The sequence below is a fragment of the Panthera pardus genome, unplaced genomic scaffold (genome assembly GCF_024362965.1).
Source record: "Panthera pardus isolate Hobbes unplaced genomic scaffold, ASM2436296v1 HiC_scaffold_16, whole genome shotgun sequence".
Classification (NCBI taxonomy): domain Eukaryota; kingdom Metazoa; phylum Chordata; class Mammalia; order Carnivora; family Felidae; genus Panthera; species Panthera pardus.
Genome location: NW_026526721.1, coordinates 18,856,281 through 18,873,153, shown reverse-complemented (window position 1 = coordinate 18,873,153; position 16,873 = coordinate 18,856,281). Strand labels below are relative to the sequence as shown.

The 16,873-nt window shown below is 41.6% G+C and overlaps 1 protein-coding gene, 2 long non-coding RNA genes and 1 other non-coding gene across 6 annotated transcripts in view; 2 read left to right on the top strand and 2 right to left on the bottom strand.

The window, feature by feature from the left end:
- The window catches only part of MRPL39 (mitochondrial ribosomal protein L39), a 24,788-nt gene extending 23,486 nt beyond the window's left edge, over nt 1-1,302 (bottom strand). For all 3 annotated transcript variants that reach the window (XM_019467777.2, XM_019467776.2, XM_019467775.2), the window contains exons 1-2: nt 1,113-1,302; nt 145-351 (exon numbers count right to left, since the gene is read on the bottom strand). In XM_019467777.2, coding sequence (XP_019323322.2) covers nt 145-351; nt 1,113-1,287 — 382 coding nt within the window. In that variant the 5' untranslated portion in view covers nt 1,288-1,302. The remainder of the gene's footprint in view (nt 1-144; nt 352-1,112) is intronic.
- On the top strand, nt 1,265-16,873 carry LOC109277856 (uncharacterized). Its single transcript, XR_002085362.2, has 3 exons — nt 1,265-1,372; nt 2,394-2,541; nt 16,594-16,873. It is a non-coding gene; the product is annotated as an uncharacterized LOC109277856 (long non-coding RNA).
- Nucleotides 10,219-10,325, top strand: LOC128777449 (U6 spliceosomal RNA). Its single transcript, XR_008422709.1, has one exon. It is a non-coding gene; the product is annotated as a U6 spliceosomal RNA (small nuclear RNA).
- LOC128777238 (uncharacterized) overlaps nt 14,432-16,873 on the bottom strand; it is a 157,053-nt gene continuing 154,611 nt past the window's right edge. Inside the window, exon 3 of the long non-coding RNA XR_008422430.1 lies at nt 14,432-14,645. This is a non-coding gene — a long non-coding RNA (uncharacterized LOC128777238). The remainder of the gene's footprint in view (nt 14,646-16,873) is intronic.

Genomic DNA, 16,873 nt, shown 5'->3' with positions numbered 1-16,873 from the left:
AAAGTGACAGTGAACAGAGAGGAAGATGCTGGATAAAGAACTTCTGTAAGGTCAGGGAGCAATTACCCAGTCTTGTCTCTTCTGAACCAGTCCTTCTGCACAGCTCATGGGAAAGTCAAAACTGTATCCTGATTCACTACTTACGCATAGCACAACTATAAGGAGTTGAAACGTTTTTATTCATCACGAAGATAGTGCCAGGGTCCGTTTTCCCAACGTGTTTAACTTCAATCTTCTCAGTTCGAGGAGTTAATGATAACTGCCTGTTTTTCTCTTTATTAAAGAGGTCATTCTGCATTTCTATCAGTTCTGTCGGTGACAGGTGCGAAGCTGGCGATGTTGCTATCAATCCTGTGTAGAAGTTACGATAAATATAAAGTGAATCAGTAACACACCGATGATACCCCACCCCGCACCACCGTCCTACAAGAATTGCGAGGCAACACGAGTTTAAAACGCCGTTCGCCAAAATGCGCTCAGAGATTAACTTAAACCACTTTCTAATATTAATAGCTAAAATGCCAAGGGAAGAAACCCGCAGCTAGCCCAGATCCACACCTTTCCTTCAACTTGGGTCTCTCACCATCAGATCCCCATTGCCCATCAATTTCCTCTGTCGTATTCCAATCTGTGCTTTACAATAAGAGGCAAAAGGTAACCAGGAAGTAGTCAAAGTCACACTAATCATTGGGAAGGTGAGCAAAGTTGTCGCCTTGAAACGTTTTGGGGACAAGAAAGCTCCAGGAGACTGGGGATCCCTCGCCAAAACTATCGATATCTGGAGCGAGAAATGCTGAGCTTATTTTCCAAACCCTCAATCAGAGGATTTGACAAAGCCAGTACGAGTATTCCAATGGGAAAATAAGGACACGTTTGCACCACGACGCGGGATCCTTCTCAGAGACGCCCCAAGCTCCTCCCACGGCCCCGTACCCACCCAGCGCCCCGAGATCTGTGTCCCCGGGCCGGGAAGGGGTGGCCGCCACAGCCAGGACGTAAAGACCCTCCTGCGCCCGCAGCCCCGTGAGACCTCCCAGGACCCCCCTCAGGCCCAATCCGAGCCGACAATCCTTTAATCCTCTCTCTCCGTCCTCACGGCCGCTGAAACTCACTCCAGCCAGCCCCGCCAGCAGGGGCGGCCCGCCAGAGGCGCAGCCCCCGGACCCCCAAAGCCATTGCCTCCTCCGCTGCCGAAGGAACCGCCTGGTACAGGTCCTCCTCTGCCCTCCTCCCCGGAAACTCTGAGCCCGCACCGCGTTCCGTAGAACACTTTTGTTCCGGTCCCATCGGCCGCGCTGCACGCCTCCACCAGGGGGCGCGTTTGCGTCTCGCTGAGGATTAGTGGCGGCAGGTCAGGAGGTCTGGAGCTGGGGTACGTTCCAGGGGCGCAGAGGGTGACCAAGAGGTGCTGGACCGCAGGGCGACGGGTCCGCCACCCCCGGGGGCTGTGCAGGGAGACGGGCGTCCTCTTTGGGGTCGCAGAGTCCGACCTGCGCCATCACCCTCCTCCCTCCGCGAGTTCGAGCCCGAAAGGCTGGGAGAAACCCTTGCTCCCCGCAAAGAATATTTCTGGGGAGAAGAACTGGGCAAAGACAGCTTCTGTGGATTTGCTTTCGTGGTCTGCCCGGCCGGTCAAGCTAATGGCATCTTAACTCTCGGTTTTGTGAGGGTGAGCTGCGCCAGGGTTCTCCATTTATTGAGCCATTGAAGGGAACTCTATAATTCGTATAGCTCTTTACAAGTTAGATTCGTTTGTGTAGTATACAGAGAATATAAAGAGCATGTAAAAAGGCATCCCGGTGATGCTGGCAGGCCGTTCTGCGGACCCAGAGTCTTAAGGGGGTACTTAAGAGGGTCCCTGGATGCGTGCAGGATGCGTGCAGGAGGCGAAAACAGAGTTTGTTGAAGGTACAGAGAGAGTACGATCACAGACAGCGTCGGGGGGATTCAAAGGAAAAGAGAGAGCCTCGTCTTTGCTTGGGGTCTGGGGTTTTTCACTGAGGACAGTCGGTGGTCGGGTGTAGGTGTCCTCTTAGGCATCCAGGAACCAGTGAGAACAAAGATGAGGGTCCAGGTCTTACTCCTTCAAGCCAGGGTATCTTGGTGTCCAGATGTCTAGCGCAGGTGGTCTGGAATACTGTATGATAGCTTCCTCTGGTCATTCTCACCAGACTAGGATAGAATAGGATAAAAAAAAAGTTATCTATTCTAAAGAAGTCCCTTACAAGGACGACATACACTATTTGCATTATACGGCATGTGTAAAATGGGGGTGCAGGTCCTAGCAAGAATAGCAGAGGGGGAAATAGAAGTAGGAAAAGGAAGAAAAAGAGTTCTATGGAGCCCTTCAGTTTCCCTATCTCACTGGGGTGGAATTTTTGTCTCATCCCAAGGGCCCGGAACGATGCATGGCACACAGTACGAGCTCAGTAGGTACGTGTTGAATGATTGACTGTCTTTGCGGGCAGTTCCAGAGCAGCGTCTAATACCGTTATTATACCCCAGGATGTTATTGCCATTGAAGGAAGCATTCCGTAGATGGTAAGTATGATAATGCTTTTTATTCAAAGTGGTCGAATGCTGTGGCTTTACTTAAGGCTTGTTAAGTTCACAAATTCAACCCATGTCCTTCCCCCCCCGCCCCCCCCGCCCCCCCCCCCCCGCTCCCCCTCCCCGCTGGGTTCTGACTTGCCATGGGAACATATCACCACCAGGGGGCGGTACTTGCTAAGGAACAAATACCAGGCAGGGCTCCGTGCCTTCCCTTGGGAAACTGGGTGAATGTGGTCACGAATCACAAGCTCCCAGTTATAAGACAAATCAGCACTTGGGAGCTAATGTACAGCATGACGACTATAATTAACAGTACTGTATGGTGTATTTGAAAGTTGCTTAAAAAAAGTAAATCTTGAAAGTTCTCATCACAAACACAGTGAAGCGACTCGTGTTAACTTATTGTGCTAATCCTCGTGCTGTATGCATGTATTTTAAGTCTTTGTGCTGTACGCCTTAAACTGAAAGTGTTGTATGTCACTTATAAAACTGGAAGACAACAACAGAGACTCCCTGCCTCCATAGATGTGTCTCCGTGGGCTGAATTTTATATTCCCAACAGCTCAGGGAGTGTAATTATCTTTGGTTTTAAAATAAGAAATGCAGGGGCACCTGGGTGGCTCAGTAGGTTGAGCATCCAACTTCAGCTCAAGTCATGATCTCACGGTTTGTGGGTTCGAGCCCCCCACTGGGTTCTGTGCTGACAGCCCAGAGCCTGGAGCCTGCTTCCCATTCTTCGTGGCCCTCTCTTTGCCCCTCCCCTGCTCACTCTGTCTCTCTCTCTCTCTCTCTCTCAAAAATAAACATTAAAAAAAAATTAAAATAAAAAATGGGAGGCGTGGAGAGGGGAAGAAATGTAAATAAGCAGTAGAGCTTTGATAATGCCAGCCAAATTTTACTAGGCCACTTCTCATTTAAGATACAATTTCAAACTATGAAATACAGATACACATGTATGTATGATGTGTGTGTCTTTTGCTTTCTCCTTAAACTTGCATACAATTACTCTCTTGAAAGATCTTTGTTTTATCAGTCCCTTTAGACTTGAACCCCATCTAGTTGCCTTCAGAACATTTTAGAGCAATATTTAAACAAAACCTCAGAACATAAATTTAAGCAAGTTTAATCCTATATATGTCACATTGGGAGGATAATTGGAAGCCACAATTATCACAGAAATTAACTTGGAAGGATGTTAGTAATGGTAATGTCCAACAGGTGTTGAACATATGCCAATCAATCAGGTTTATTAATTCTTGCAACCTACTCCTTCAATAGGCACATAATAATCTTTATTTTCCAGAAGAGGAAATGCAGGTTTGGAGAACCTGGGAGACCTACCCACAGTAGATCAAGAACTCCCCCAAAATATTTCCTTACACTAAATCTCCTTTCTGACCTCCTTCTTTACGAACTTTCTCCCCAAATCTTAGCCTCACTCTCTCGGTCTCTCTCCCAAACAAAAAGAGTCATCAGGTCTGTGGCAGTAACTATCAAAGGTCGGCCTAGATAGAACATCTTGTTGTGTCAGAAAGCAAGAAAATACTCAAAGACAGGCAGAAACATGCTCAAAGGGCACAGGATCCAGCTTGACAAGGGTTTTCATTGTACAAATTTAGGACTGTTTAAATAACAAAAAGAATACTGATAAAGGAGTCTAACATTATTGTATATGTTAAAAATCCAGTTCATAGCGATACTAAAAAATAAATGGGAGCAGAGAGGAAGTTTTCTTTACAAAATCCAGAGGGTAGAACCACAGAATGGGGAAAAATCCCACTCTGCATCTACCAGTGTAACAATTGTTTCAGAAATGAGTCACCTGTGGATGCTAACAGCATTGGGGAACATTTTTCCAAGATCAAGATATTCTCCTGGTGTCTATCACCCCAGAGGTTATCCCCAAAGGGATAAAGGAAATTTCAATGGAGAAATCTACTGCACACCACCTTACCAAAGTGGTCAAAATTATCATCACCCAAAATGGGACCATCTGACACTATTTGTGCCTCCTGGTTGTGATATAAACATCACCCATGTAGTATAAATGTCTAACCTGATTCTAAAGAACCGCGAGGAAAAGAAATCAGATATATCCAGAAAATGACACATTCTACAAAGCAACTGGCCTAAGCTCTTCAAAAATATCGGTTCCACGACAGATGAACCAAAAAAATTCGGGAGCTGTTCTAAATTAAGGGAGCCTAAAGAGATAGGCAATGAATGGCCATGTATGATCCTTATTCGGGTTTGGGATTTGAAAGAAAAAAAATTCCGAGGACATTAGTATGACAAATTTGAATATGAACTGTATAGTAAATATTATTGGATCAATGTTGTATTTCTTGGATTTGATAACAGAATTATGGTCATGAAGGAGGAAATCCATGTTCGTAGGATGGGGGAATATTTAGGAGTAAGTATCCTCCTGCCTATAACTAATTCTCTAATGGCTCAATAAAAATGGAGGGCTTTATATCTGGAGAGGAAGCAAGAGAAATTCAGCAAATGTGGCAAAATGTCAGCAACTGGTGAGGCTAAGTGAGGTGCTGATTATATTACTCTTTCAAGTGTATTCTGAAATTTTTCAAAATGAAAAGTTGGGGGAATAAAGCACAGTTTTCAACCACAGAAGTTTGCTCACATTGCAATGCTACAGGTTCAGCAATTTCATTCCGGAATCCAAACGGCCCCCCGTCCACCCCCCACCAGCCTGGGACTTGTGGTTACCTGGCGGAGGGAAGGGAGAGTTTGGTCTGCTCAGTGCACTGGTTCTTGAAATCTTCTCAGGCTCACTAGCTCTCGGCCTCATGGTCCCCTAGCCCCAGCAATTTCAATGGCCAAGCCCGGTGGCAATCCAGTGGGCAGTGTATGCCTTCTTGGGATCTGGCGAATGAGGTTATCGAATTCAAGGAGAAAAATAACTCACTGACATCTAGAATCCAATTGCTCGGTTACCCACCCAAGACTGGTTATTTTCCCAAGATCACTAGCTGATAAGGGACTCCAGCTCAGATCCATCTCCAAAAGTCATGCTTTGTTTTTCTCTCAAATTCATGTGTTTTTTTAATGAAAACATTTGATTTTACGTTTTCAAATTGTTATACATTTATTTGCCTGAAAACTCAAGAAAATATATAAGGTATACCTTGAAAAGTTTCTGTCCCAGTTCTTATCCCCATTCATCCCCAAAACCCTCACACAGGATATCACTGTTATTAATTTTTTTGTGTATCCTTGAGAGTTCTGGGTGCCTCTATCAGCTAACCCAAATGTATAAACTTATTTCCTCCCCCTTTATAACCTAAAATGTAGCATAGCAAACACATAGTTCTTTGCCTTGCAAAGCTGTGCTTTGAATCAACGTCAATCTGTTCGTACGGTTCTCTTGAGGATGGGCACCAAGACAGAGTTAAATATGCAAAGATTTCATTTGGGCTCCATACCAGTGAGAGAAGAGGGGAAGACTGGCTCCACGTGAAATCCAAGGGAAAGGAAGAGACAATGGAGGCATTCCTGACCCCCCCCCCCCCCCCCCCCAAGCAGGATAAGGAAGCCTGGTCAAGACCAAGAAAGGAAGGGGGACTCCTTAAGCCCAAGCCTACCACTAGAAGGCTCCCAGTCTCCCAGGGGCAGGCCGGCCACACTCAGCCTCCCGGCTGGGAGCAGCCGGTGGGAGGTGTGCCCTCAGAGCAAACGTGGTGGATTTCAGAGTTCAGTGTCTGGGGCTCTCGGTCATGACACCCCCCTGTAATTAGACATCTATGAAGCACTCAAAACGAGCTGTATTTAAGAAATCAAATAATTAAAGAAGCACTTGCCATGCATTTTACACTTACTACATAATAATCACACACAAACATTTCTGTCAATGATCTCATAGCAGGGCTCAACACCCTCCACATCCACGTGGCCTGAAAGGTACAGACAAACACACAACTCCTGAGATTATAAGAACACAGGAAAAATCAGGCGCAACTCAAGGCTTTTCTTTCTGTTAGTGTGATACCATGGGGCAAATTGGTACCTTCACTTTGAGGCAGCAGTGGAGAGAGAGAGAGAGAGAGAGAGAGAGAGAGAGAGAGAATCTATGGGCTTCTGGAGAAATGAAATGCAGTTGAACATAAAAATATACGTATCGCCCACTCCTTCTGCTAGCATTCCTCCTTTAAGCCATTCCTTTCTTCCTCACACCACAAGAAAATCCGTTCTTTGTTACTAGTAAACAAGAGAGGACCAGAGATACAAATCACCAACGTGAAAGGGTTTTTTTTAGGTAATATTTTCTATTTCATTTGACAAATATGTGTGTGTGTGTGTGTGTGTGTGTGTGTGTGTGCGTGTGTGCATGCGTGTAAGAATTGTGTTAGGAAAGTACATTTTTTGCTTCTAACCTTCATTAATAAATACCAAGTGATGCTGATTTAAAATGTTAATGATTCAGTAAGTCTTGAGGATGAGACATTGAATCACAAGTTGAAGGCAGTGTGTGGATCATTTATTCCACCCGCCTCATTTACTAGATGGAGAAGATGATTCACAGAAAGATTGGTATTTGGCTCAAGGTCATGCAGAATGCGAGGGTAGCATCTGGGAAAACTGGAAACACCAGGGCATGTGGAAAATGCCAGGACTTCTGAAAATTGGCATGTGCTCCTTAAAATGCTCTGAATCATCCCACCCTGCAACAGCCACACCAAACCCTTCATTTCACAGTTCTGGGAACACTGCAAGAATTCTCTTCCCATTTGCTTAGGACTTCAAAGATGTACTAATCCCTCAAACACATGTTAATATGGATTTTCTTTGATGAAAAGGGACAGATATATTCTCCAGAATTAAGCTCCTCCTTCCTTCCTCCATCCGGTTTCAGAGTGAGTACCTTCCAGTTCACTTAGCGTCTTTCAGGATGGCTCCTGAGGGTGAAAATTAGCTAAAGTGATGCTCTTTGGTGAAGTGAAATACTTTCCTCCAGAGTTCCTCTCCCTAATTATGCATAACTCCTTTTTTTCCCACTTTTTATTGTTGTTTTAAACTTTGGACTTTCCCCTGTCTTATTCCTTATTCCTTGGCTATGACACTCGCCTGTCCCTCCTCCTCTCCCCACCATCCAATCTTGACCTGCCCTGGGAAGAACACACAAGCTGAGTCCTGAATGCCCCAAAACCACCCACACCCACTGACTAACTCATGAAATGTATTTACGTGAGGAAGTAAAAGCATGTATTAGATCCCAGATCTCTACTTCTTAGCCCTATGACCTTGGGACAGTTGGACCATAATTTACTTAAACATACTCTCTCTGAAGTACACTCAGGATATTTGAACTATTTTGCTGCAGTGAGCATCTGCTATCTAAAATCTGTGCACTGGTATATTTCTTCAGCACAGGTTCCTAGCAGTGGAATTGTTTGGTCCAGGGTATATGTGTTTGAAATTTTGATAGGTACTCTGCCAAAATGTCCATCAAAGCCATTAACCAACAAGACAAAGCAGAGATGTGTTTGTTCCAGATGAAAGTTGCAGATATTATCATAGTGGTAAAAGGCTACGCTTTCATGCATCTTTGAATGGGTGAATGGGGTCCAAAGTCACACCCTCTCATCTTCCTCCTTTCCCGCTTCGTACGCAAGAGCTTTTTAAATGTGGCCTGGCATTTACCTGTTTGAGTCTGGCGCTTATCTGTTGGAGTACTCAGAGGAAATGCAAACTCAGAGCCAGTAATTTGCCAATCTCTGTTTCAAAGCGCTGGATTATATCTCTCAATCCTATTATATAGATGCTTGTACTACCTAATTGTATATCTGCAATTAGAATGAGTTGTTCTATCCAGACTTCCCTTAGTGTTTTCCTCCAGATTCCCTCTCAAATGTTCTTAATGCTTTTATTGCTCTTTTACATTACACAAACAACATAACGTCTCTATAAAAATTCAAACCCATAGAGAGCAAAGCATGAGTTGTCCTTCCCAGTCTCGCTGCACCCTATATGTCAATATCTGTAGCTACATCTCAGCCATGCTTAGGTTTTCAGTCCACGATTTGATACTCAACTGCTCCGCGTACTGATAGTATTCAGGTTGTTCAAATGAATCCCCAAGTAGAAGTGGCAAAGGCAGTGACATACAGGGACAACTAGAGAAAGAAATAGAAACTCCCTAAACAGTTCTCTGTGACAACTGTGGGAGTATTTTGATAAGTGTTGGCAGCAGGACACTGCATGTGATGTGGGGAAGGAAACCTTGGCATTCGAACAAGCAAATGGTTTGGCGACAGTTTATTAAATTTCTGCAATGCTTGCAAATGCCAGTAACGCTTTCTCAGACCGCAGACTTACTACATGTGACAGGTTTGGGAACGTTTCACAATTGTCATCAAATAAATGGCCCTTCAAAATTAAAAAAAAAGTATACGAACTCTGAATAATTGTCACCACTGAAACACAAGCCTACTGGAGTCGATATATTTAAACTTGTGTATTTTGGTTGCTTCTGTGCCACAGAATCAGAATCTAAGCAAAGGCACCCAAGTACAATTGTAACTCAATCCCACTGGTAGGTTTTGGGTCAACTATTAGACTTTCTTTATACCAAATAAAAGTGCACATTCCTTCCTAAATGTATATCTGTAAATGCCTACATTTAAAAAGATTTCAAAGCAATAGCTACCATTATGCCTTAAGGAACTAGAATAAGAAAGAGCAAACGAAACCCAAAGGCAGCAAAAGGAGGGAAATGAGGAAATTAGAACAGAGATCAATGAAATAGTGAACAGAAAAAACAACAGAGAAAATGAATCCAAAAGTCAGTTATTTGAAAAGATAAACAAAATCAAACAAAACCTTTAGCTAAGCTGCCCAAGAAAAAAGAGAGAAAACACAAATTACTAAAATCAGGAATAAAAGAGGGCACGTTACTCCCAACCTTCTAGTAATAAGTTAGATTTTAAGGAAAGCTATGAACAACTGTATGCCAACAAATCAGATAACTTGGATGAAATGTACAAGTTCCTAGAAAGACACAAACTGCCCAAACTAACTCAAGAAAAAAATTAAAAATCTGAATAGGCCAATAATAAGTAAAGAGATAAAATTAGTAATTTAAAATTTTCTTTACAAACTCTTCCAAAATATTGGAGAGGCAGGAACACTTTTAATTCATGTTATGAGGCCAGAATAATCTGATACCAAAACCAGAAAAATACATCACAAGGAAAAAAACAAACTGTAGACCAAAATCCCTTATGAATATAGATGTAAAAAATCTTCAACAAAATACTAGCAAACTGAATCCAGCAATATAAAAAGATTGTATGCCAGGACCAAATTTATCCCAGAAATTCAAGGGTGGTGTAATATATGAATATTAATCAATGTAATACACTATATATAGAATAAATGACAAAAAAAACCACATGATAATCTCAACAGATGCAGAAAAAGCATTTGATGAAATCTAACATGCTTTCTTCATCAATATGCTCAACAAATCAGGAATGGAAGGGAACTTGCTCAACCATCCACAGATAACATCATACATGATGCTAAAAGACTGAATACTTGCCCTTAAGTAGGAACAAGAAAGAAAAGGATGCCCACTCTTTCACTTCTATTTAACATTGTACTGAATGTCATATCCGGACAATTAGGCATGAAAAGGAAATAAAAGTGCTCACTTCAGCAGCACATATACTAAAATTGGAACAATACAATGAAGATTAGCATGGCCCCTGAACCAGGATTAGACACAAATTCATGAAGCATTCCATTAAAAAAAGAGCAAATGAGTATCTGGATTGAAAAAAAAAAAAGAAGCAAAACTATCTCTATTTGAAGATGACATGATTTTGTACATAGAAAATCCTAAGGAATCCATTAAAAATGTATTAGAACTAATAAGAGTACAAGAAGGTTGCAGGATACAAGATCAATATACAAAAATCTATGGTATTTCTATAGACTGGCATTGAAAGTTCTGAAAATAAAATTAAGAAAACAATACCATTTACAACAGCATCAAAAAGAGTAAATTATTTAGGTATAAATTTAGCAAAGGAAGCGCAAGACTTGTACGCTGAAAACTACAAAACATCATTGAAAATAAAGACCTAAAAAAATGGAAAGATATTCTATATTCATGGATCAGAAACTTAATATTGTCAAGATGGTAATACTCCCCAAACTGATTAAAAGATGCAATATAATTCCTATCAAAATCCCAGTTGGCTTTTGAAAAAATGGACAAGCTGATCGTAAAATTCATATAAAATTGCAAAGAACCCAGAAAAACAAAAAAAATCTTAAAAAAATGAAGAATAAAGTTTGAAGAAGCATGCTTCCTGCTTTCAAAATTTAACTATAAAGCTACAGTATTTAAGATGATGTGTCACTGGCTTACAGATAAACATAGAATGATGGAAAAATTGAGAGTCCACAAATGAACCCTTACGTTTATGGTCAATTGATTTTTGACAAATGTACCAAGACATAATAGGGAGAGAACAATATCTTCAATATATATTTCTGGGACAACCAGATATCCACATGAAAAGAACAGAGTTTATTTCTGAGATTTATTTCCCATATCAGACAACATACACAAAAGTTATATGACTTCTTCACAACATATACACAAAATTAATTCAATGGATTATAAACCTAAATGAAAGTGCGAAAACTACAAAACTCTTAGAAAAAAATTTAAGAGTAAACCATTTTGACCTTGAGTTAGGCAGTGGTTTCTTAGATTAAAAAAAAAAAAAAAGCATAAGTAAAAATAGAAAAAAATAAATTGCACTACATCAAACTTTCTGCACAAAGCATCAAGAAAGTGATCAGATTTCCACAGAATGGGAAAAAAAATTGCAAATCATATATCCGACAAGAAACTTGTATCCAGAACATATAAAAAACACAACTCAATACCAAAAAAGGGGCAACCAATCTAAATTAAAAGTGGGCAAAACGTTTGAATAGACATTTATCAAAGAAGATATGCAAATAGCCAGCAGGCGTGAAAGCGACATCACTAACCATCAGGGAAAGCACATCTAAACCAAGTGAGTTATTACTTCACACCCATTAGGTTGGCTATAATTAAAAAGGCAGTTGTTAACAAGTGCTGATGAGGATATGGAGATACTGGAACCTTCAGGCACTGCTGGTGTGAATGGAAAGTGGTACAGCTGCTTTGAAAAACAGTCTGGCAGTTCCTTGAAATGTTGAATGTACAGTTATCGTGTAACCTAGCAATTCAACTCGTAGGCATATACCAAGAGAAATGAAAACATACATCCAAACAAAAAGCTGTACCTGAATATTCATAGCAGCATTAGCCATAACAGCCAAAAAGTGGAAACAACCCAAAAGTCCAACAACTAATGGATGAAAACCAAAATGTAGTGAATCCATATGACAGAATATTATTCATCAGTGAAAAGGAATAAAGTACTGATACATGCTACAACATGGATGAGTCTAGAAAACATGCGAAGTAAAAGAAGCCCATCAGAAAAGATGACATAGTGTAGGGTTCAATTTATATTGAGTGTTCAGAACAGGAAACTCTATAGAGACAGAAAGTAGGTTAGTGGTTGATTAGGACTGGAGAAAAGGGGTTGAGACTGAGGGTGAATGCAATGGGTACTAGGTTTCTTTTAGGAAAAAACTAAAATGTTCTTTTTTAAAATTTTTTTTGAAGACAAGTATTGTTTATTGAGAATTTGTTTTCTGTTTTATATAGATGTATCTGTGGGTAACAGTTGTGACAGTCAAAATAAGATGTTCTAAAATTAGATATGGCGATGGTTTCACATCCCTATAAATATACTGAACAACACTGAATTTACACTTTAAATGGGTAGATTGTATAGCATGGGACTTATACCTTAACAAAGCTGTTTTTAAAAAAAATTCTGACCAGTCTGGCTGGCCTTTTGAAAGGATACCTTATTCCTACTCCCTTGGTCATGACACTTGCCTGCCTCTTCCCAGCAAACTTGACATGCCCCAGAGAGAAGGCAAGCTGGGTCCTGACCACGTAAAGCCACCCCAAATTAGTTGGATAGAACCAATGTGAAATGCCGGTGAGGTAGCACAGCTCCAGAGATAAGCTGCCTTTGTTCAAATCCCTCCTCTCCACTTTTTAGCCCTTGACTTTTATTAGTTTATTTGCACCTCATCCTTCTAATTAATCATAAAAAATTGGAGCCATTATAACACCTTGTAGCATCTGGGGACAATTAAAGCAGTTAATACATAGGCATTTAGCACACTAATGGGTATACTCAGTGAGATCAGTTTTTGTTACTGGGAGTTGCCTGTTCATACTCTGACCCTTGTGGGTCTAGTTCCGGCCACATTTGGATGACTTCTCACTTTACTTCACATGGAGATAACATCAGTTGCCTTCACTGGGCTCTGTTACATAGCAGAAGGCACCAGCCCTCTTTGCTATGCTGTGGGTGGGCAGCACAGCCATTTGGGCATGGGAGGTAGTTTAGTGCAAATCCATAGTTAAGGGGAATTACGTGTTTTTAATTAGAACATTTTCTGCATCAAGTGTGTAACAACTAAAGGGACACATATTATCTCATTCTTATAAAAATAATTACACATAAAATAGATTTGGAGTATAAAGAAATGCACTTAGAAGATAGTGAACATTGAAAGGGCGCCTGGGTGGCTCAGTCAGTTAAGCGACCGACTTCAGTCCAGGTCATGATCTCAAAGTTCATGGGTTTGAGCCCAGCATCAGGCTCTGCGCTGAGCTCAGAGCCTGCTTCGGATCCTCTGTCTCCCAGTCTCTCTGCCCCTCCCCTGCTTGCTCACATGTGCACATCCTCTCTCTCTCTCTCTCTCTCTCTCTCTCTTTCTCTCAAAAATAAACATTTTTTTTAAAGAATAGAATGTAGTGCACATTTAAAACGTTGAAAGAAGGGAGTGTATTTGCAATTCTAGTTTTAAACTTTTGACTTACTTGTAACCTGATTGTGTTTTTTTATTCAACTTAGGTTAATTTTCCTGTTGGTATAAGTCATCTCTGATAATCATCGTGTATTTATTCTCATCCCTTTCCTTTGCAATCTACAGTATTTAGATGCTTTGACAAGCTGGAAAATTCAATTCAGTGTTCTCTTCAGTAAGAAATTTCCATCATGTTTGTCAATGAGAATTTGAGAATCCAGGTAGTAATATATAACAGATATCTCAAATGTTGGTAACTGAGTATTTATAAACAGACAGGCTGGCTGACTTTTTTTGTTTTTTACTTGTGACACTTTCATGAGCTTTTATAATAGTTTAGAGCAGTGGTTCTATATCTTCCCTGAGTAGCTTTTTAAGACTTTTTCCTAGTACCCACCCCCATGACATTTTATTTTTAAGTAATTTCCACACCCAATGTGGGGCTCAAATTCACAACCCTGAGATCAAGAGTTGCATGCTCTACAAACTGAGCCAGCCAGGTGACCCCCTCCATGACGTTTTAGTATCACTGATACAGAGTTGACCCTTGAACAACAAGGGGATTAGAGCACCAACCTCTCACATACTTGAAAATCCACTTATAACTTTTAATCCCCCCACCCAAAACTTAACTCCTAATAGCCTTTTTTAAATTTTTTTTAACATTTATTCATTTTTGTTTTCTTTTTAAAATTTTTTTAACGTTTATTTATTTTTGAGACAGAGAGAGACAGAGCATGAATGGGGGAGGGGCAAAGAGCGAGGGGGATACAGAATCGGAAGCAGGCTCCAGGCTGTGAGCCATCAGCCCAGAGCCCCATGCGGGGCTCGAACTCACAGACCGCGAGATCGTGACCTGAGCTGAAGTCGGACGCTTAACCGACTGAGCCACCCAGACGCCCCTTTTTAACATTTATTAATTTTTGAAAGGCAGAGAGAAACAGGGTGCGAATAGAGAGAGGCAGAGAGAGAGGGAGACACAGAAACAGAAGCAGGCTCCAGGTTCCTAGCTACCAGCACAGAGCCCGACGCGGGGCTCGAACTCACGGACCTCGAGATCACGACCTGAGCGGAAGTCGGCCACTTAACCGGCTGAGCCATCCAGGTGCCTCATGCTTTTGACCAGAAGCCTACGGATAACACAAACAGTATATTAACACATATTTTGTATGCTGTGTGTATTATATACTGTATTCTTACAAAGCAGTAAGCTAGAGCAAAGAAAATGTTATTGAGAAACCATAAGGAAGAGAAAATACACTTACAGTACTGTATTTACTGGGGGAAAAAATCCATGTATAAGTGGACTCATGCAGTTCAAAGCCCTGCTGTTCCAGGTCAGCTAGACTATATATCTGTTGAAGCTTTTTTACCACCAACAAAAGAATTGTCCCCCCTTGGGGGCAATATTGCACCCATTGAGAATTCATGGCCTAATTCTAGTATTCAAAGTTTACATGGTAAACTTCCTCCTCCTGCCATTTGTTATTTCAGTAGCAAAAATACACTTGAGGGGCACCTGGGTGGCTCAGTCAATTAAGCATCCAACCCTTGATGTCACCTTAGGTCTCACAATTGTGAGATCGAGCCCCACATCTGGCCCCACGCTGACAGTGCAGAGCCTGCTTGAGATCCTCTCTCTCTCTGCCCCTCCCCTCCCTCATCCCCCCCTCAAAATAAATAAACATTTTTAATTAATTGAAAAAGAAATACATTCGAAAAACACTCGAATATTGCCATGCTAATTCAGTGTGGTCCATGGATCAACAGCATCACCATTACCCAGTAGCTTGTTAGAAAGGCAGACTTTCAGCCCCACCTCAGACCTCCTCCATCAGAATCTCATTTGAACATGATCTTCTGTTAATTCAGATGTCCATTAGTCTGAGAAGCACTGGTTTAGACTACAGTCCTCTACTCAGTTAGGAAACATTAAGTTAATGTGTGAATGGAAAGAATATGCCTGGGCCCTGAAACCAGGTTTTAGGTAACCCACCCCTTCCTCGCAAGTTCTGACTAATACACCAAATTTTTTTGGTCATCAGTATTCTTTTTTTCTTTTTTAGAGAGAGAGAGGTGTGCAAGTGAGTGAGGGGCAGACAAAGAGAGAGAATCCCAGGAAGGGCAGAGAGAGAGAGAGAGAGAGAGAGAGAAGCGTGGCTCACCCGAGGCGGGGCTCGAGTTCACCAGATATGGGACTTGAACTCACGTACCATGAGATCATGACCTGAGCCAAAGTCAGATGCTTAACAACTGAGCCACCCAGGCCCCCCCATCGATATTATTTTCTTTTTTTTTTTTTTTTTAATTTATTTTCGGGACAGAGAGAGACAGAGCATGAACGGGGGAGGGGCAGAGAGAGAGGGAGACCCAGAATCGGAAACAGGCTCCAGGCTCCGAGCCATCAGCCCAGAGCCCGACGCGGGGCTCGAACTCACGGACCACGAGATCGTGACCCAGCTGAAGTCGGACGCTCAACCGACTGTGCCACCCAGGCGCCCCGATATTATTTTCTTAAACACAGAAATGGGTGTGTTTTGTTTGTTTGAGAAAGGTTAATTTTATGTCCTTCTAAGCAAGTGAAAAATCCCTATGAAGCCTCACCTCGCTGTCCATAAAATGAAGCCTGTTTTGATAATAATAATTTCACTTGGATCAGGTGACAGAAGGAGCCAGTAATAAAGCAAAGAGATTTTTATCTACTTGACTGTTTCAAAGAGCCTGCAAGTTAGCATGAGGATGAGAAGATACCGAGTTAATTCACTTTGGCTCCTTATTTATAAAGATAGAGTTAAGTTTTTCATTAATTTTGGGGGGTCTAAGAATGAAATTTTGAAACGCGTGTGAAATAAATGTGAAACAGCTCAGTCATACAGAAGACATAGGCTAGCAAATAACCATATACCTACTACCCAGGTGAACAATCTGCCACGTTTAGCTGCTTGCATATTTTTCTGAAACATTTTAATATTTATTCATGAGTTTTACTTAACTAAGACTTTTGAGGTTAACACTAGAGAGAGTTCCACTACCACGAATCTTCCATTGTTATTTCCATCGCGTTTTCTCCGACTACAGGGAATGAGAAAAAAACCCTGGACCTGTCAGACTTGGTCCAAGTACCAGCTGAGTCTTTATTTTTTGATGTTTCCAGAGGAGCCTTGACAGCAGAAAGCCAAGTTCTCTTTAAAATTCTCCACTATTGACAAAGACCGCGGTCAAGTTAGGCCAAAAGCCAAAGTGCTCCTCGTTGAAAAATGCTGTGGAAGATTAGGCTAAATGCCAGCCACTTTTTCTTAATCAAGAAACTCAGCTAACAAGTTGGAGCTTTTAAATGCAGAAGGAAGAGAAGAGAGTA